General features: G+C 42.2%; 1 protein-coding gene across 16 annotated transcripts in view; it reads left to right on the forward strand.

Annotated features, from left to right (window-relative positions):
- Positions 1 to 9,677: 9,677 nt before the first annotated feature.
- The window catches only part of MYO5A (myosin VA), an 89,165-nt gene continuing 78,463 nt past the window's right edge, over positions 9,678 to 20,379 (forward strand). For all 16 annotated transcript variants that reach the window (XM_017742562.1, XM_017742567.1, XM_017742568.1 and 13 more), the window contains exons 1-2: positions 9,678 to 9,911; positions 20,181 to 20,291. In XM_017742562.1, the coding sequence (XP_017598051.1) occupies positions 9,693 to 9,911; positions 20,181 to 20,291 (330 nt within the window). In that variant the 5' untranslated portion in view covers positions 9,678 to 9,692. The remainder of the gene's footprint in view (positions 9,912 to 20,180; positions 20,292 to 20,379) is intronic.

The raw sequence follows: 20,379 nt of genomic DNA on the forward strand, positions 1-20,379 counted from the left end.
TCCCGCTCCTTGAGGAGGAACGGCTTCTACGACATAAGCGCTTTGATATTCAACCACGGTTTTTGGTGACACTGCACCTTTGGATTATATTCTTCTGGCAGCCGTTCAGAAGCCCTGCAGTCAACAGTGATGCGCAGCGTGACTCTCATATGCTCTTTAATCAGACATTTTTCTAATCTTTTTAGTCTTGTGTGTTAGTATCTCATCAGCTTCTGCCTGGAAACAGTTACTGTCCTGTGCATCTTGATGGCAAAGCCTGCAAATTGAGATGTGGAAATGGTTGTTTTCACCTCTAGCAATGCATTGTTTACATTGCTCTGCCTTGAGCTAATGCATAAATCTGAAAAAAATGACAGCCAACAGGTCTTTAAGGGCAGAAGGGATGACAGAGGTCACTGGAATTGAGCAGGACAGTACAACATGGCAAACTCCAAATACTTCTTTCAAAAGGCTTGCACAGTCAAAGAGTGTTGTTAGGAAAGCCACACCATCTAGATCCTCCAGCCACTTGCTGAAATACTCCAGGATTATCCCCAGTCTAGCACTCTGCAGGGAAGGAAAGGGAACAGACTTTTTGTTTTGACATGAATAGGTCACCTTATTTGTAGAGTCCTCCCAGTCTGGAGTGGTGGGACATCACACTGGCTGTGCATCAGGCCAAATCAAACCGGACAGTCCCTTCAGCAAGGTTGCCTGTGTCTTGGAATATATTTGTGTAGGAGAGACTGAATGAGAGAGGTGAGGAGCATGCCTGCACCCCCTAAGGAATACTAAATACATCAGTGACATGGCACACCTTGGTGTTCTGTGTCTTGTACAAGAGTGTCTCTTTGAACTATGCCAGAGGGATGAAATTTACCGTTCTGGTCAAGAGAGCTGTGGTTGTTGTTTCCAGGCACCCCATAGACCTCTGTGTAAGGAGTTATATTGGAAATGTGGTTTTGATTTCTCTCTCTCTGTTGATGTTCTTATGGAATTAAAATGTCTCATAAAGTGTGGATCAGAGTACTTTCTTTTTTTATTTCCAACCTCGTCTGACCTTGAATTCTCTTCACTGAGTGGTTGAATCCTTTGGTCAGAAGCTCCTCCAAAAATGTGGGTGTGCTGTTGTCTTGGAACCATGTTACAGGGGAAAGCTCAAGGCCCCTTGTAATTCCTGAGGAGGGCCTGGCTCAGAGTTGGACAGGCCAGGGTAGGAAACCTGCTGGGTGCTCGAGAGACTGCTTGCTTCCTTCTCTGCTGGCTTTTTCCTCAAGTAATGGCAGCATGCTGTTTGAATAGCATTCAGTATCTCATCCTTGATTAGGTAACATAAATAATGGATTTAAGGTCAAAGCATGCTGAGGTAAAAAGAGCAAACACGAAGTCAGACAAGTGCTGGGATGATCCTGCAGCAGGGACTCGCTGGGTGATGAAGGCCAGTGCGATTGCTTCTGTGCTTCACTCTCACACCACAGGCTGTTCTTGTCCTCTTTAGAGACATACGTAGGCACAGAAAGAGTGAATTTCACATCTTTTTAAACTGGTAAGCAGAGATTGTCATTCAGGGCAGCTGCTTAAAGTACCAGAGCTTCCCGTGTAGCATCAACTCTTATCATATGGTGTTGGCATAGATACTTTGCTGGCAGGCAGGGTCAGGGATGAATTTTCAGCACATCGTTGCTGCTGTGTGTGTGCATGTGTGTGCCCTGAAGCAAAGGCAGCTCTCTTACCCTCTCCCACTGGCTGCCCCCATCCCAGCTCGCCCATGCTGTTCAGGTAGCTGTGTTGGTGTAACTTGCAACAATTGTTGGTAAAGTTAAGTTAATGACTGGATGACCAGGGTTGAAAAGAAGTTGTCAGCATTTCTTCAGATGCTGTCTGACAATGGGAGAACAGACTTATTTCCAGCTGGGTGGTGGAAGTGGGGCTCTGCTGTATGCTCCAGTGTGTCCAGCTTTGCTAGTATGTTATGCCTTCCAGTTTGGGTTCTTTGCATGCCAGGATAAAAATATCACCTACTATCCCAACCACATATTGAAATAGCTGAAAGGAACTCTTTATTTTTCCAAGCTAGATAATTTTTTGTTAGAAACCAGCGATACAGATGTTTTGAAGAAGTCATGCCACTCCTTTGAAAGCCCTATTGCTTTGATTCATCCGGGTGTGTTTCTAAATTTGGTGGCTGTATAGCCAGCCTTGGAGTTGGTCATGGTTGTAATTAATCTGGAAATCTGGATTTAAGTTAAAGGACTGGCTCCAGTGCACTCACAACTAGTGGTGAGCAGTGGGCCCAAACCATGCGAGGCTTTGTATTCCTGTGCACAGTGACACTGCAAATGCAGACTGTGCTTGAGGGCATTCGCTTCAATTTTGGGGTGAAGCAGCTTAAATCTGTTCCATGAGTTACATCTCAGGCATTCTTACTAAAAATGTTACACCTTTGAGCCTTGTCCTGTTGGATGTGTATCACTGGCAGGTTGGTGGTCTTGCTGTGAGTTCATTTCTGAAAGTTTTGGTTCTTTGACTTTGCAAACAAACTTGGGAGGATCTTGGTGTGGTTCCTGGCTCACTGTAGCCCCACTGAGCAATGCTTGGATGTAGCTGATCGCCATTTCAGGAACTGCTGGCCAACAACAGCTATACACCTACTTCTGCTGACCCATAAAAATTGATAGGGACAATCTAGGCCATGTGCTGGCTTTTGTTAAGTGTAATTTGATTTCTGTGGAACTTAAGAACAAGCGATAATGCTGTGCCTAGAATTGGAATTCATCTGACTGCTCTGCTGGAACTGCCCTGTTTTGTGTTAGACATCACCTTTGTGAGTTTCAGGGGTGTGAAACCAAGCCCCAGCACATGCTCTTCTTGCCTGTGCACAAAAATCAACAAAACAGATCAGACACTAAGTTTATGCTGCCTCTTTTAAAGTCAGAGTGAAGCAGTGACATTTTTGTTCTCCATTTCCATCTATTTTTCCTTGGGTTTGAGTTGTTTCTCTTTCATGTTCTGCTTTCCTGGAGCATGCTCCTTTGCCCTCTTGGGATTTCTGTTTGACTTTTGTATGGCTGTGTACAGTGCACTGATTTATTTACTTACCCATTCAGTCAGACATTCATTTATTTTCATTCTTGCTCCTACCAATATGCTCTTCCCTTTGCATTATCTTTGAGATGAGCTAGTTTGGTCCTAACACAGGGTCTAATCCAATTTCAGTTCTAGTGAGTGGAAATGTTCCTTTGAACATAGAGAAATCAGTAAACAGTTTTCACTGGAGAGCGTGGCCTGGGCAAGCTGAACTCAGTAGCTGACCTTGAAATGGCTCAGTTTGAGGGTTTATGAGCAATAAACTGAGTTAGGGAAGTGTCAGAGGAAACTGCATAGAACAAAAAGCTGCTTGTGCTGTCCCCAGCATTGCAAGTGGCCTTTCTTGCTATCCCTGTGCTGTCTGCAGCAGCTGCTCTGGGGGTGAAAGCAGGGGTGTTACAATGCTTGGTCTTCTCCTGCTTGTGCTGGATCCTTGCAAGCAAAAACGGCAGACAGCGGATTCTGACCAGGTAATGGCTCTGCTTGGGTGTGTTAGTGCTACATGGGGAGGGAAATATAGCAAAAAACAACCTGAGCATAAGAGAGAAAATGTAACTATTTCAAAATTTCCGTGCCTATTAGTGGACTTCTCTTGGGATTTGAAAAAAGCTGCTTTAATTACATAGTACTGCATATCGCTGTGCAGTGTTGTTGTAGAATAGATTCTTTCACCCGGCGTGCAAGAGGCCAATCCACACACAGAGTTGAGATATTTGACTCATTTACAGTTCTGCACAGAAAGAGGTGCTGGGTGGCAAGTCCACAAAGCCAGCACCTCGACTGCCAAAACTTTTCACCAGTTACACAGTTTAGCAAACAAAGGCATTAATGTTCATTGGCTACAAGTTACCTAGTTCTCTTATTAATTAGAATTCTGTCTTCTGTTGGTTAGTGATTCTCTTGCTTCTCATGCTAAGTCTTGCATGCTCAGTCTTTCTCTTCTTTTGGGTTGGTGATTTCTTGGGTCGGTGGCTGTGAGTTGGTGGTCAGGATCTGCCCCTGCTGGAATTACCTTTTACCCAGTCAGAACTGATTCAGCACAGTTGCCTGAGTTGGCTTTATTAGTTTTTTATTAATGGACATCCTTCTTCCCAAGCTTTGTTAACCTCCCAGTAGGCCTGAGATCACTGAAGCATGTCAAGCCCTAAACCTTAAGGCAATTCTACCAGCAAATACTTTGCCTTTCAAACACCTGGACATCACTTAGAGCTTGTTAGCTGCTATCTGTTTCACAGGTTAAATCTCCTTTCCTGTTGATTAGGCTTGAAAGTATACAAAGATCACACATCAAAGAACATCCTTAGGAAAATTTTTATGTATTCCACATTTTGCAACAAAACTATTGCATGTGATCTCAGCGTTCTGTAAGCATGGAACAGACACGATGGCAGCTGTGCCGGTGCCAAGGCACAATGGTGTGCACCCACTTTACTCCTGGTGCCTTCAAACTAAAGGTGCTGGGGATGTAATTACCCAGCAGTCCAACAGTACTTGGTTTAACCTAACCTTGACATTTTGTTATGTTTTTGTAAAAAAACCTGTTCTCTGTTGTAGATACAAAAATGCTGCTAGCGAGGATTTTCTTGCTATTTTCTAAGTCTGTGAGAGACTTTTCTCTCTCACAGAAGAGGTAGCAGGGAATGTAAACAACCAAGCCACCTGCAACCTTGAAAAGTCTTGTTTATGGTACAGTAGAAAATATTTTGACAATGAATCTTTTAGGATTTTAGCCAATCACCCCCAAGGGGTGGCTGGTCCTTTGTCCAATTAGACTATGAAGAAAAAAGTCTATAAAAGAGTTTGTAAAATAATTAAATAAATCCATCTTGCCGCACAATTCCTGCCTGCTGGATCTCTCTCCTCCTCCCTATGGCTGTGGGACATGGTGATGTACCCTAGGGCCCAGGCCTGTGCTAATACTCTGTAGTCAGGTGTCAGCCACAGCAGCTGAAGAAACTGAAAAAGCTCTTACCTTTCCAACAGCAGTTTTGTGACGTGTCAGCAATCTGTTGTTAAAATAAACTGTGAGCCTTGGGAGGCCACCCAAGCCGTGGTTTAAGCTGGAGCCCAGTTTGCTCCCCTGGACACTGAGTGTGTCTGGAGGAGGAAATGATGCCACTCTGGTGAGGTCAAAGAGATACCAAGCTGTTTGTGAAAGCTTCTCACAGCCCACAAATAGCTTCTGGGAGGGTGTATCCTGTAGTCCTGATGAAACACTGGAAGTGTAGCATCGATGGGAACTGCTTTTGGGGAGGGGTGATAATAGCTTTATATTTTAAAATACTTTTTTTTTTTTTTTCTGTAGACCTAATCTTGAAAGTTGTGTGGGTTCTTTGTTACATGTAAAGAGCTGTGAAGGTCCCATTTATAATAATAGATCTTTTTTGTTCAATGCTTTGAATGTCATATTAAAACATTTACCTAGTAACATTAGTGGATTACGTGGGGTCCCCCCCAAATTGTAATCAGCAACACTTACAGAGTAGTAACGCCTGTACATGGAGCTGCCACTGGTTATTTGCAGTCTGCTTCTACTGCAGCGATTTTATAGCATGTGCCAGATGGGTTAAGTAATGGATTACTGTTAATTTTTAGATAAATAAATGATCATATAAAGTGCTGCCAAGCTCCTGCTATGTCAGAAAATGTGTGTAATGACCACCATCATTATCTTTTGTTGAGCCAGAGAGCTCCAGTTGTGTTGTAAGGGATAGAGAGATGTACCTAACTCTTAGGGTTTGTTTGTAGGACCTTTGGGAGTTTAATTCTCTCCATGTGTTCTAGTAACAAAGTAGTTTGTCTCTCTTTGTGAGACTCCTTGCCTAATCTCTATTGTATTAAAGAAAGCATTTTTGTTACTGAAATGTGCTCATTGAGCCAGCTGAATTGGAGGAAGTCACACAAATGTCCAATAGCACATGGTTGCACTGTTTCTGGATGGTCTATTTTTAATAGGATTTTAAAAAAGCAAGAAGTGGCAGTGAGGTTAAGCAGTGATGGTTTCTGCTGTGAGGGAAGGCAGTGTGCAGCTGGCAGGCCTGCTGTGGGTCTGTGCCTGGATTAGCCTCTGCAGCAGACCTGGTGGAGCTCGGGGTGGCCTCCAGGGACATTCACAGAATGGGTCAGGTTGGAGGAGACCACAGTGGGTCATCTGGGCCAACCTCCCTGCTTAAGTAGGGCCATCCCAGAGCACATGGCAAAGGGTTGTGTCCAGGTGGTTCTGAGTATCTGACGTGAGGGAGACTCCACAGCCTCTCTGGGCAGCCTGTTCCAGTGCTCAGTCACTGCCCAGTAAAGAGGTTCTTCCTCATATTAGTAGGATGGAACTTCCTGAGCATCAGTTTCTTCCTGCTGGCTCTTGTCCTGTTGCTCAGCACCACTGAGAAGAGCCTGGTCCATCCTCTTGGCACCCCCTCCTTTAGATATTTATACACATTAATATGTAACTACTTATTACATTAATACAGTAATTTATACACATTAATTGAATTCAGGTTTCATTCCTTGACAGCCCAAAGTATACACAAAGTAAATATTTAATTATTTGAAGTTTTGCTTGTATTGCTGGGGTATTTGACACCTGCATGTGTATATGAGCACATGTACAGATGTTGCTGGTTTGAAAGGCATCTTGGCTAGAGGGGAGATGATGGACCCAGTTTCACTTTGCCCTGTCAAGCAGCAAGAGCTCCTCTGATAAAAGGGAGTTTGGGATTTGTTTTATGCCTCTTGATTAAAGTCACCTTAGCTTTGTGTGCATGTGTGAAGTTAGGGATGAGCAGAGTCTGAACTCCTTTGCTTGGCTGGGTTTTCCTTCGCGTGCTGGAAGGTGCAGAGGTTATGTCTGATCTAATTTTGTGCTCACTGTAGTGGAGCAGTGTTTACTACTGCATGTATCGTGCTTGACTCTCAGAGTGAGTATTTGAACAGTTGGGCCCGGGGCCAAGGAACAGCGTTCGGGCAAGGCTATTGTTCCTGATGCTTCATTAGCAAGGCACTCGAATGAGTTGAAGCAGCAGAATGTACCTTCTGCTTGTCTTCTCTGCTGCTGAAATAGCAAGGCAGAGCTTCCTATCTATCCTTAATAATAGGTGGTTGTTGTTGCAGGAAAATATGGTGTTATGGTCAAAAATAAACCCATGGTTCTTGGAAATTTGCTTCATGTCTGTGACATTGACTTTTTCATCAAACTTTGCCTTTCTGCTTGTTTCCATGGATCATAACCCCACTTAAGATATGCTACAACAGGGATGTTGTTTCTAAGAGTTTGGCTGGTTCAAATTGGTATCAGAACTTTTAAGAATGTGGAAACGCAGTAGGCATGAAATTAAACCTGTTATCTAAAAGTCACGGGAGACAGAAAAAATTCAGACTGTTTTGAATTCACTGACTCAGTACAGAGCCAGTGGCTGTAACTTTCCCTTTTGCTGGCTTTACTCTGGAGCTGGATCCATGACGCAGAGTTGTATGATTGGGTTGCTAAGGCCTTGTTTACCAACACTAATGGCAAGGCTTTTGGTGACTCTGCTGGCAGAGAACAGTGCTACATGCCTGTGCCAGTGCCACCCTTTGCTTAGGTCTGCATCATTTCCTCCTTGTACTCCGTGTCCTTGGCTTTGCTTAACCCTGGGTTTGCTTAAGCCTGATTCTGCAAAGATTTATCTTTATCCTGTGTGAGTAATCACACATTGCTTAATTTTGTGCTTTCAAATCGAGCACATAACTATGAAAGATCAAGCCCTTTATTCTCTATTTCTTCTTATGGCAGGGAAATAACTTTGCTGTCCTATAGCTGTTAGGAATGATTCGTGTGGGAAAACAACTAATACATCGTAGGGATGTCTTTTGTCAAGTTCTCTGAGGAAAGCTCTGTGTATGCAGCATTGCAATAAGTTAGGGCCTGTCTACTTAAACCCCAGTTTTAATGTTTAATAGCTAGAGTGTATTTTCAGCAGAAGCTTCCACTTTTAGGACCCTGCCCTCTCATGGTGCCACTCATCTTTTAGCACAGTCCATGTTTTCAGTCTCCTCCAGGCAGCAGCCTGCTGTGAAACACCGTGTGAGATGTATAACCTGGACTGCCCAGCACTGCACAGACATGAAAACCATAGCAGAGTTACCGAGCTGATGATGGTGATTTTGGGGTCTTCCTGGTCTTGCAGGTCACTCCCTGTGCCTTTCCTGTCGCAGTACAGCTGCTTTGCTTGCTGCTTGCAGCTAGTTGCAGTATTTAGTAGTTTGTTTCTATGTATCAGTCTGTTTACATACAAATAAAATAGAAAGAAGAAATCAATGCTGTTAAAACAGTTTGTGTGGGTTCTGTGTGTTTTGACTTTCTGTTGGTTTTTTGTTTGTTTGTTTGTTTTTTAAAGAGGCAAAGTAGTTAATGTGGTTACATTAGGAAGTGCCTTCCTTGCTGAATTGTGGATGTTAAGCAGCTGGAAGGTAAGCACAGGAAACATTAGGCACTGCTAATGAAGTTTAAAGACTCCACTCCATTGAATGTCTGTGGATTGCAGATACTTTTAAAGACCCAACTTTTAATGTATCTGCAAATTTTAAGGTAAATTTTAAGGTGCAAATGGATTACTTACAGAAGCAGAGATCTTGTGTTTTACACCTGTTCTCCTTAGTGGCATGGATTTAGTTTCTTTGGCCTGTTAGTCAGTGACAAGAGCAAGATCTTTCCCTGAATAATAATGCTATGGAGGTACTCAAGGCTGGGGTAAAGCTTCTTAGAATGTTGAGGGAGAAGAAGGTACAAACATAACATCAAAAAACAAGTACGAGTGAGAAGTCACCATGATCACGAATAGTTTGAGGGAGCAATATGAGGATTAGACTGGAGGAGAATCAGTCAGGAATGCAGCTCTGTTTTTGTGTCTGTCAGTTCTGTGCTGTTTGGTGAAAGTTGTGGCTACTTTCTGAACATCTTGGAAGCTGTTGCATTTCTCTCACTGCTCATCAAGTCTCCATTTTTCCTTTTAACCCTGCTTCAGGTGTGGCTATAGGGTGAGGCTGTTAGGGTCATTCACATTGCCCCTGGCAAATAGCAGATGTAGCTTGTTGAGTTTATTTAGCTCTTAGGAGGCAGGAGGAGGGTTGAAAACAGACTCTTCCAGGCCACTTACATTGTGGTCTGATGAGATCCTTTGCTTTAAGATTAAATGTAAAGGCTAAAGCCGCATTGCTTTGAAGAGCTCTCATTCTGTGTTTGTAGCAGCTCACACAGGGTAAGTGTGGCATGTGGTTTGTCATGTTGTTTTCCAGGGCTGCTGTATGGGTAGATATAAACTGTGTTTCTAGTTTGACAGTCCTAAATATGGAAAAACAGGAATCTCTCATTTGAGTGATGTACCTACCCATGAATATGAAAAATCATAAAGTCTTGCTCCAGTTACCAGTGGTGTCCTTGAGTTCTTCCATTTGATTATCACAAGACAGGAGAATTTTACAACTAGTTTGTGATTTACAGGAGGACACTCTTGTGCTTTGTAGAGCCAGAGAAATAACCTAAAAATATTATGAGTCAGTCTAACAATGAGGGAATTCATTGCCCCAACATGGCTTGTCACACATTACTTTCTGCAGACTCCATGGGTTATTCATAAGTATCTTTAAAGCAGATGACCTCAGTTGTTTTGCTGGGGAAACCAGAGAGAGAGATTCCCAAGTTGCCTTATGAGATAGTATACACCAACACAAGAGATATGGAAATATGTTCCATGGAGATTGAGCCTATTTTGCCTGGAAAGGAAATACCAGCTGCATCTGAAAGTGCTGAAAATCTCTGTTGCTGGAGATACGGGATGGAAATAGATGTTTTAGAGTATATGTATGTTAAAGTAAGTAGAATATGTTCAGTTGTTTTCTTGGTTTTAACATAGGCATGTAGTACTGTATAGCTAAGCATATAAGTGCTTATTAGTATTATAGTATTATAGTATAAGAGTTTATTGATAAGGATTTCAGTTGAGTTTGGACTTAGGATCTTGGAGATACATAAAGAAGACTTTTTGTCAGACCTTAAATTCATTGTTTAGGAGATCATTGCACTTAGAAAAAATCTTGCATGAGGAGAGGCATTTGCAGAAGTTGTTAGAATTTCATGTCTTGGTACACTTCTTCCTTGTGACAGCCGTACGCGTTGGAACTGTAAAGCTGATTGAAACTTTCTGCGAGCAATCAAAGAGAGAACACTTGCAGAGAAAAGGAGCGGGATAGTTTCTCTAAGTGTGGTATGCTTGAAAGTATGCTTCAAGTAGTGTGAAAGGGTGTAACTTCCCTTGTCTGTGCAGCTCCGGGGTGCTTCCCATGAGCTGCCGTGGCAGTCGGGGGCACTAGTAGGGCAGAGGGCTCACCTGCTAACATGCAGTCGCTCTTTCTTAATGTTTGTGCCCAATGTTTGTGTCCAGCTTAGTCGTGGCGTTCTTTTCAGTTTGACATCGTTGTCACACAACACATTCATTTGAATGTTTATCTGCAAGTATTTGTTTAATTGCAAATTGCCGTAATTTAGCAGGCTACTGGTTCTGTTGAAACGTGGCGGCGGGGGGCAGCGGCTGCTGGGGCTCCGGGGCGCTCGCAGCCGGCGCGGCCCCGCTGCACCTCCGGTGCCCGTTCCGTGAGGGGCTGCCAGGACAGGGGAAGTAATGCTGCTGCTCTTGCTGGGGAGTTTTTGAGAGCAGCTCTGTGGCCACTAACCCCAGTTCTGCTTTCACAGCTTCCCCCAGCTCTTGGGGAGGTCTAACTCTGCTCGCTGGTTTTGAGTTTGAGCTTGCCAGGTCACTCTGGTTTCCTTGTGTGAGGTCTTCCTGTAAATTACTGTTAATTTCCCATGAAGGACTGGTGGAACTAAATATGGTTCATTAGATGTGCTTCACTGGTGTCAGTTTGCTGTTGCAGTAGAGCAGAAGGGTGTCTGTGCTGTGGACCGGTCCATGATGACAGCTACGGTCTGGGCTAGCTGACTAAAACTAGTTCTCCTTGAATAACTCAAGCTAAGTCAGCTCTGTTTTAATGATGCAACTGCATCTCAGCCTGAGGCTTCTGTGTTGGTCTAACAAAAAATACTCAGTTAATCTTTGATTTTTAAAACCTCCGTTTGGTGTTTTACTTTAAATGTGACTTTTTGGGGGCTAGGATTAAGTAAAAATAAGATGGTGCTTTTGGACTTGAGCTCAACTTTGCAGAAAGGCACTCCGAAAAGTACAGCCTTATCTACTCTCAAATATATTTACTTTAATTTTTAACTTTTAAATTAAACTTTCACAATTAAGTCAGCAATTGTCCAGATGTTTTACAGATAGCAGAAAATGAAGCCTTGTTTCACCTCTGTGAGCTAGGTGAGCAGTTACGGCTCCACTACTTCCTCAGTAGCTTCTTGTTCCAAGCTGCAGCGCTGTGGCACAGCACGGTGCAGCACATCTGTCTGATGAGTGCAGCCCTTTATTGTCCCACCCTGCGCAGTACAGGGTCCAGCAGGCGATGCCACGGCAGTGATGCAGGTGGCTGTGTGCTGAGGCAGAGGCTCTGAGGCCGAAGGCAGCGCTTCCTCCTGCTGTGTGCGTGAGCCGGGAGCCCCAGCTGCAGGCAGCCCCTTCCATCCTGGGGTGAAACTGGGGCTGGCTCTGTGCTGTGAGGAGCGCTGCAGGGGTGCTGTCTCCTGTCTGCCAGGTCTCCAGAAACTTTGGGGAAAATAATTGTAGAAAGCTCCTGTAAGATTTTAAATCCATCTAAGAACTTGAGAAAGTGAAGTCAGTGTTTTGTTGTGTGACATCAGCATGAAAAATAGGGAAGAAGCACAAGGATCTGGACTGAATTTGGACCAGGAGTCTGGAAACTATGTCTATTTATCCATTTAGTTATGCTGTCAAGTCTTTATTATGGCTTGCATCATCTTAAAACAAAATCCTGCAGCCACTTGTTTTATTTGCTCTTACAATGTTTGTGTTCTTGAATCTTAAATTTAGACACCCATGCATTTAATCACGACATGTTGAATTTTTTTTTTTTTATGTTCTTAGGTGTAGGCTTTTTTAAAGTTTTTAAATTGGAGAAGCATTCACTGTAAGCACACAAACATGAAATCATGCATCCTTTCCTTAATGCTGTTTCTTTCAGTGCAACATGTCTCATTAGCTGAATATTCACGGTAACTGCAGTTGTTTCATTTGCCCTTAAATTTCTTGTGGCCACTCTTGTACAATTCTTGTAACATGTTTTTCAGGTTGAATGAATTGTGAGTTTTAAGGCAGACTTATAATTAACTTCTTTCTGAAATCACTAGCATATAATTCATTGCTGGCCTTCATTCTGGTGGTACAGATCGAAATGCAACAGAGTGTTTGCCTCTCTGTGTGGGTATGACCACAAAGGAAATTTTACATGAGTCAGAATATTCTTCTTGTCACTCAGTCTGTGATAGGCGTTACACTTCTGTTCAGTGTTTTTGCAGATCTTACTGTGATTACTCAGCTGTTTTGTGCCTCAAGCAGTGTCCAGAACATTGGTGGGTTTGATCTCGCTGCTACTGCCATCTCCTCTGAAGATTCTTCAGAGCCTCATTCATTCCTCTGACAGGTCTAGAAATCAAAACACTTTCAAACACAAAATTTTCTTCAGCATTGCTGTTTCTGTGAATGTGTATTTTTAAGCCTGGTTTATTTTAAATGAACTGAATTAAATGAGAATAGCATATTGCATGAAATAAGATAGCAGCGCTGCTGTTTCACTGAGGGTTTGTGGTGGGTTATTACACTGCAGCTTTGCTGCTGACTGGTGGAGTATGAGGTGTCCTCTGGGGAGCTGGGATGGGTGGGGAGCTTCAGGCCAGAGGTGCAGGAGCATCACTCCTTGTCATCCTTCCTTATGTCCCTGCCATCCACGTGGGCTCGTGGTAGTGGCAGGGACATAGGGAAGGATGTATCTGTGCTTCTCTTTTAACAGACTGGCTGGGCCACTTTGTGAAACATGTCTCATTTTTCTGTAGTTGATCATACAGCCTTGATTAAGCTCTCTCAGCAGCATCACGTAGGCAAATCCAGGGTGTACCCAAGCAGTGTCCCATGTGACTTCCCATCGCTGCCCAGGGGTTTCAGCAGGGTGGTGCTGGCATCACATGCCCAGTAAGTCACAGAGTACACGATGTAGCCGTGGCCACTGGCTGAGGATGGCTGGCTGCTTGGGGAGGGTGGAGAAGAGCCTGTGAAAGGGGATCTGTGAAGTACAACAGGAGCTAACAAGAGCTGTTCCCACATGCAGCAGCTTAGGGGGGTGAATGGGCAGCATTTAAATAGCTGAAGTATTGTCTGGGTTAATAACAGCTGATTATAAACCACATCTGTCTCCCTCTGTACGACATTTTGAAGAGAAGGTCAAGTACAATCAACATAAAATGCAGAAAGCTGTGTTTTTAAAGGTGAAGAAAATGCACGACTTTTAAACATTTCACATGTTTTAAGTCCTTAAAAATATTTCTTAGGAAAATCGTATCAATTACGACCTTGGGATATAACTGTTCTTTGATAGATTTGATATTTTAAAGTAAAACTGCGGTTTTTGGCCTTGATGTCAGGCCCAAGGTGTAGATTTGCTGGGTGATAATTTTCTCTGAATTTCAGTGTATATAGATACCCTGTGTTTGGGATTGAGCTTTTTTTTGCATCCCTAACTTTCAGCTAAAGGTAAGTCAATGGATGTTTTTGCAGTGGCTGAAGATACAGATCTTGCTGCAGTGATTCTGTGTGGGATGCTGATAGTTTTTGATTGTACCTTGTACAATCAAGGCGTTTGGCAAATGACATACAAGTTGCTTTTGTTGTTTCTAGTCCCCAGGCCCTAAATACAAAGAATGCCTTGTAAAAATCCTTAAAAGAAGGAAAGAAAGGAGGGAGGAAAATAAAGCTTTTATATCCGTACGATTCAAATGCAGTGGATGTTTATAGGGTAGCTGAAGTACTCAAGTACAACGGACTTTTTCTCATTGAGCTGTGATTGAAGGAGTTTCCTCGTGAGTGGTGAAAGATGCAGTGCCTTACCTGCAGAACTGTGAGCCAGATTTGCAGACCCAGTGTCAGTGGTATGCAAACTCAGTGCTGGTAGCTTAGGGGATGGCTCAGACCCTGGGTCACTGCTGTCCCCTGGATGCTGTTTGGGAGCTCTGCTTGTGGCTGGTCACGGAATTCCCATCAGACAGGATAACACAGGGCTTTTGATCTTCATGTGAGGTAAATTATGTGGGGTTGTTGCCCAGATAAAACATTAATACAAATTCTCACTTACATTTCCCCTACTGTATATCATGATATAAATTTATTTTTAAATGAATTCTTTGTAAATAGCAGGCTTTAAACTCTACAAGAGGTTTATAAATGGCTGTTGCTGGGCAACAAGACAGAAAATATGCTCCATGCCCAAGGAGTGCTACTGCCTTTAAGACAACTATAATTTCTGTTTGGATTTTTTTTTTCCAAAATTAATGATTCCATTTCCCTCTGGCTCTAAGAAGAATTAAGATGAGTTGGTCAGAGGTTTTGCAGCAGCCCGCTTGTCATGGAGATGCTCTACTTTCCAACCCTCCCTGGTTACTTGGCATTTTTATGGGAGAAAAGTCCTGTCTGACTTTTCAGAGTGCAGGCAGCAGCAGCACTCTGATCATAGGAGTGCAGTGTGTCCTTGGGACTGCCCATGGATCACAGGATGGGTGGCACAAATTTTAGTGGTCTCAGCAGTGGAAGAAGCGGGACCTCCTCGCGCCTGCTGTGTGAGGGATCGTGATCTCTTTGTGGGATTCCAGACTGGTCACGTTAGGATTTGTGTTTGCCTGTTACTCAGCTGGCTGTCGATCTGCTTATGTAGAGCTTTTAAAAACTAACTTTGCTGTTTCAAGTATTTCTAGGCTCAGTATTACTATATTTGGTGGTGGCACTATGAACCAAGCATAGGGGAAAATATAAAGCTGAAGAGAAATTATTCATCAAATTGTGTTTTCAAAGCAAGCCTGGCCAAGGAAATCCACAGCTCAGAAATCCTTTTGTAATAACTCTGCATTTTGCATAGATCAGTTCAACACCCCTGCAGTGTGAACTTTGATGACTTTGTGCTCTGTTTTGTTGTTACACCTTACTAGCAGAGACACTTTTCTTTTTCCAGCCTAACAGTGCAGCCTGCTCTCTCCAGGTGGCCATGTTCAGTCAGCAACAAGTTGACATTGAATAATTTTGGTGAAATTTGGCTTTGGCTTTCACCAGCTGTTGCTGTTCCACTGGCTCCTTCAGCTCATGCTGCCAGAATTGACGGTGTCTCTTTGATCCAGACATAAATGAGCTGCTTTATTCCTACCCGGACCCGAGGTCATTCTTGAAAGGGAGGGGGGCAATGTCTCGCATATTTTTTTCCGTTAACATGTGAAAGACTGTGGTTTTTGAGGCTGTCTGTAAATAAAAAAAGAGATGATCTCTGCTGAAGTGAAAATCATACAAGTTTACTTATATGGATAGGTTGTGCTGAGAAACTAGGGACAGCTTTCTCTGAGTTGAAATTTCCTTTTTCCTTCTAGGGTGTAGATCATTTAACAAACCCTTTCAGCTCTTACCCAAAGAGCTGGTGAGCTGGGAAGATAGCTGTATCTCCTTCTGCTGTGTTTGTGGTTGTGCAATGGAAGTAGAAAAGTATTTGCCTGCTGACAAGACTGCTGAGCCGCTTGCATTGCTAATTCAGTTTTGTCAGCAATGTCAATTAGTACTTCAAGAGGTTAATATCTCAGAAGAGAGGCTTTGTGAGTCATATGGTCTCATTTGATAGATAATTATTATAGTCTGCTGATTTCTTCATGTGATCTAAGATGAAATCCTGAGGTATGACAGAATACTGTGATTTTCTATTATATTTTCTTATTTTGTAAAATTGTAGTAATGCAGCCAACCTTCTGACCCACCAGTAAGACGTGAAAACTTCTGTGTTTGTTGTTTTGCTGTGAACTCTTTTGGAGTTGCTTTGTAGATATCAATAAACTATTGCCCATCTTGTCCTTCCTTGAACAAGTGCTTCCAGGGGATTTTGGAGATGCTGGGTTTTTTATGTTGGTCTGCTGAGGCTGGAAGAGAGTCAGGAAACTGAGATCTGAAATAGTCCTGTCATTGTGCATTTAATTATTTAATTTTCTTCTGAATTCCAGGACATCTCATCTGTATCCCTTCTATTTTCATCCTGCCTTTCAAACTAGTCTAGGTTAAGCAGTGGTGCTGTGGATGCTGGGCTGCGGGTATCCTTTGTTGTAGGGTGGGAGGACGTGCTGTGTGTCCTCCCCGTGCCTCTCCCAGTCCCACATCTCCAGTGAGGAGAGGGAGTTGTCAGTGTTGAGCCAGAATCCTATCCACAGAGGAAGGAGTTACATGGACAGCAGAGCTCTTTATTTGAGCCAAATCAGTACTGAAATATAAAGTGCAAGTGACACTAGTGGTAAGCTTGGGCTGGCATGAAAGGTAGTAATATTTATCTAAAATTTAATTTCATGGCCTTTCCTTAAGTCAAAACTTGTATCTCCCCTATCAGAAGGTTTTGGGTTTTTTTTTGGTTTTTTTTTTTTTTGGTGGGTCAGAATTTGCCTTGAACTACCACAAGGAGTAATGTATTCATGGATCATAATCAGGACAATTAAAGTAAAGTTCATTCAATTCTTGCTGTAATTTATATTGCCATTTCAGTGCTAGAATTTTAGACACCATAGTAATTTTTAAACTAGAATTTCCTTGCCTTTTTATAAGGCCGATTTGTAAATCAGTGTCACTAGAAGTTTATCTTATTTTAGCCTTATTCTAATGTTGTCATAAACTCTATTTTATATACTAGTAAATAAAGAGGGATGAATAGCAGATACCAGTGTAAGGTATTTCCCAAGAGAGGCCCTTGGTCCTGTTTCCACCAGTGTTGGTGCTTTGTTTTCCTCTGTGGGGTTGGATCCCATTAAAGGCTAGGCAGCAATGGAATTTTAGTATCAACTGATTATATAAAAGACAGCATGAAAATCTGATTTTGCAAACCATTCTGCTAAGTTAATGAGGTGAGAATGTTGTGAAATGATTCAGTACTTATGATGAGGAACTTGTCTCTTTTTCCTCCCACCCATTCCTTTTTCCAGGTGTTTTCTTTGGCAGGGATTTAAGGCTAGGCTCTGATGCTGGAGATGAAAAGCTACAGCCTAGCACTCATAGGATGGCTTTAATATCTGTAGGGATATGTCATGGAAGGTTCAGCTGTCTGTAGTAGCTCAGTTTCTATGGTGATGTGCTTTCTGCTTTCTCTTTTTCCCTTCTCTAGACAGTAGAAAATGTACAGTTTTAGCTGGATAAATTAAAGATGCCTCTTTCATGCTGCCGTGGATCACATAGTTAGAAACTGCCACACAGCATTTGCTGCTTCAGGTTATCAGCATTTGTGTCTTTCAGGCTGCTGCCTTTCTTTGGTCAGGAAACTTTTCTTTGTGTAGCCTAAAGGAAATCAGCCTGCTGGTCCTTTTTGCTAGACAACATTTATATGCTTTCCTCTTTCACATTTACTTTGCTTTCTGTTAATTCCTTCGAAGGAATATCCTATCAGAAATATTGGGGATGGGGAACTTCTGTTGCATCTTGGCGATGGAACCTGGCTGAAGTGTGGTATGAATTCAGTCTGCAGCTGTGTCTGGAGAGTCTTTTGTTAAACTGTAAAAACTGCCCTGATTTCTGGCAGGGTTTTGTTTTTTGGGATTTCGGGTTTTTTTAAAATAAAAGAATTCTGAGAACAAGTGTATTGTGCTATGTTTGGATATATGTACCTTACGAATTACTGATTTTTTGATTTGAAATTATGATATGAAATTGTGATTTGAAATTACTATTATATGAAATAATGAGTTTATGAATTATGAAGTTTTACAGGGTCTCTTTTGTTTCAAACCAAGTGGAAAGAAAATACTGTTCCTTAGCATTCTACTTGACTTTAATATGGCACCTCTACTGTCAAGTCCTGTTTAATTATTTTGGACTTACTTTGTAGTTTCTGTGGGTTTGTTCTTGCATTGCACATGCACTTGTTAGCTCAGACAAGGTTTCTTGCCTTGTGAATTGGGGATGCAGAAGGGCTGAAAACAGCTAATCCACATGCCCAAACTGTGCCTTCTGCTGCTGGTTTCCTCTGTTGTTATATACGGTGCTCTGTGATTGGCAGGAGCACATACTGAAGAATTGTTTTGGGGATCTTTCATTTTTCAAATAATTTATCTATTGGGGAGTGGGGAAGAGGTTATACAAATAATAAAGTAATGCAGCACTTTCGCACTGAAAACACTAGCAAATATATATGGAACTAACAAAGCTCAAAGAAAAAAATAAGCTACACAAGCAGAAACTGACTACAAAGAGCAAAGCTGCTTGTCTTTGTATAAAGTAGATTCTTAGGGCTGGCATTAATGCCCAGTGATGATGGAGAAAGGCCAGGTGTGGGAGCATGACATACTGTGTAGTGGGAATGATGAAAGTGAGTTTTTATTTATTTATTTCATGATCTTTCTCCTTTCACTCGGTACAGAGAATTGGTTTGTGTGCGTGGTGTAAGGTTTTCAGGAGCTTGGGAGCTCTTGGGGTGAAGGCAGTGCTTTAAAGGCTGCCCTGTGTTATGGGTAAAAGCCATTGATTTAGGCTGTTGTAAATTACTCATGTGCACTGTTCTTGAGGATCATCACGGGTATGGGAAGCAAATTGCTTCCTGAAGTTCAAAATTATTGCAGGCACTGAGCCTCCAGCTGGGCAGGTGCACTTCCCTGTCGTGGGCCAGGGGCTGGGGCTGTGCAGGTCCTGCTCCCTAAACTGCTGCTCAGTTTTATTGGGTCCTGTCTTGCAGCAGGAAAGCAATATGAAGTTTTTCATTAAGTCTTTCAGAAAATCCCTAGCAGAAACAAGCAGTTTGTAATTTTCCTTAGTGGGAAAACTGTGTTTATAAGTGGGGAAAAAAGCTTCAGCATTCTTTGAGGCAGAAGCAGCTATACAAAAATAAGTTGTGTAAGATGTTAGGTGGTGAAGCTGTGTGTGACCAAATGCAGTTTTCTCTGCCATCAAATGCCATGCTTTGACAAATATGTTATAGGATTGAGAATGTTTTGCAATGAGGTGTATGAGTGCACCTCCAGAGCCCAGAAGCTGTTTTGTTTGCAAAGGTGCTGGGTGTGGTGTGATCTCAGTGCTCTCTAGGCATTGCAAGAGCATTGGTTCAGGAGCTGTAACATGTTAAAAATGTCACAGCCCTTTTCCTTGTTCTACTCAAGAGCTGTTTTCATATGTGTGTATTTGCATGTCCATGTGACTGTATTTGTAACCAGATGGTTTCCATAAGTCTTTAATTGATTCTTGAATGAGGTAACCATTGTATCTTCACTCATTTAAAAATATGAATATTCTTGCTGTTTTTGAAAACAAATCATATGTTTGCACTGGGTTACTTTTATGAATAAAGTTTGTATGAAAATAGTCATTAATGGGAATCTGGTTTGTTGTGGGTTTTTTTTCTGTTATCTGGAGGCCTTTTCAACCAAATCTTTTCCGTTTTTTTCTTTTGGCATTCTGGATATAATCATTTCTAAACTAGCTCTCTGTAACTACAGAGGAAAGAGCTTTTAACCCCTGATCAGGCAGCTTTGCCTAAATTAACACAGATGGGCCATAGTGTTCTCTTTGGGGGGGGGGGAAAAAGGCAAAAATGGCTATAAAATGTGCTACAAATGCGTTTAGAACTTACTCAAAGAGTTTTTTTGGATAGCCAAATTTTTGATCTTTCTGAAAACACTTCTTTTTTTTTTTTTACTTTGTAGATTTTCAGCATAGAGCATGTGTCTTGGAATATCTTTTACATGGAAAATGCCTTTTTGTCTCTGCATAGGCAATAAAATTATGCTTGTGTAGCCATTTATCAATAGAACAAGTTATTCACCTCAGATGTACTAATTAACTTGCCTCTTGATAAGAGTTTATCTGTTAAACATGTATCTAAAATGGAAAAAAGAATCCTTTTAGTGTCATGTGTATTGATTTAACTATAGTGCAACAAAAGCTCACTGATCTCTTGCTGTTGTTGTACTGCAGTATGCCAGGGTTTGGATCCCTGATCCAGAGGAGGTCTGGAAGTCAGCAGAACTTCTTAAAGATTATAAACCTGGAGATAAAGTCCTCCAGCTTCGACTTGAAGAGGGCAAGGTAAGTCTGTATATTGTTTGTAAGCTGATAGTTCTTGTTCTCAACCAGAGACTGATGTATCTATTGCAGGAAGCTGTGCTGTCAAAAT

Source organism: Corvus brachyrhynchos, unplaced genomic scaffold, assembly GCF_000691975.1.
Source record: "Corvus brachyrhynchos isolate BGI_N302 unplaced genomic scaffold, ASM69197v1 scaffold97, whole genome shotgun sequence".
Lineage (NCBI taxonomy): Eukaryota > Metazoa > Chordata > Aves > Passeriformes > Corvidae > Corvus > Corvus brachyrhynchos.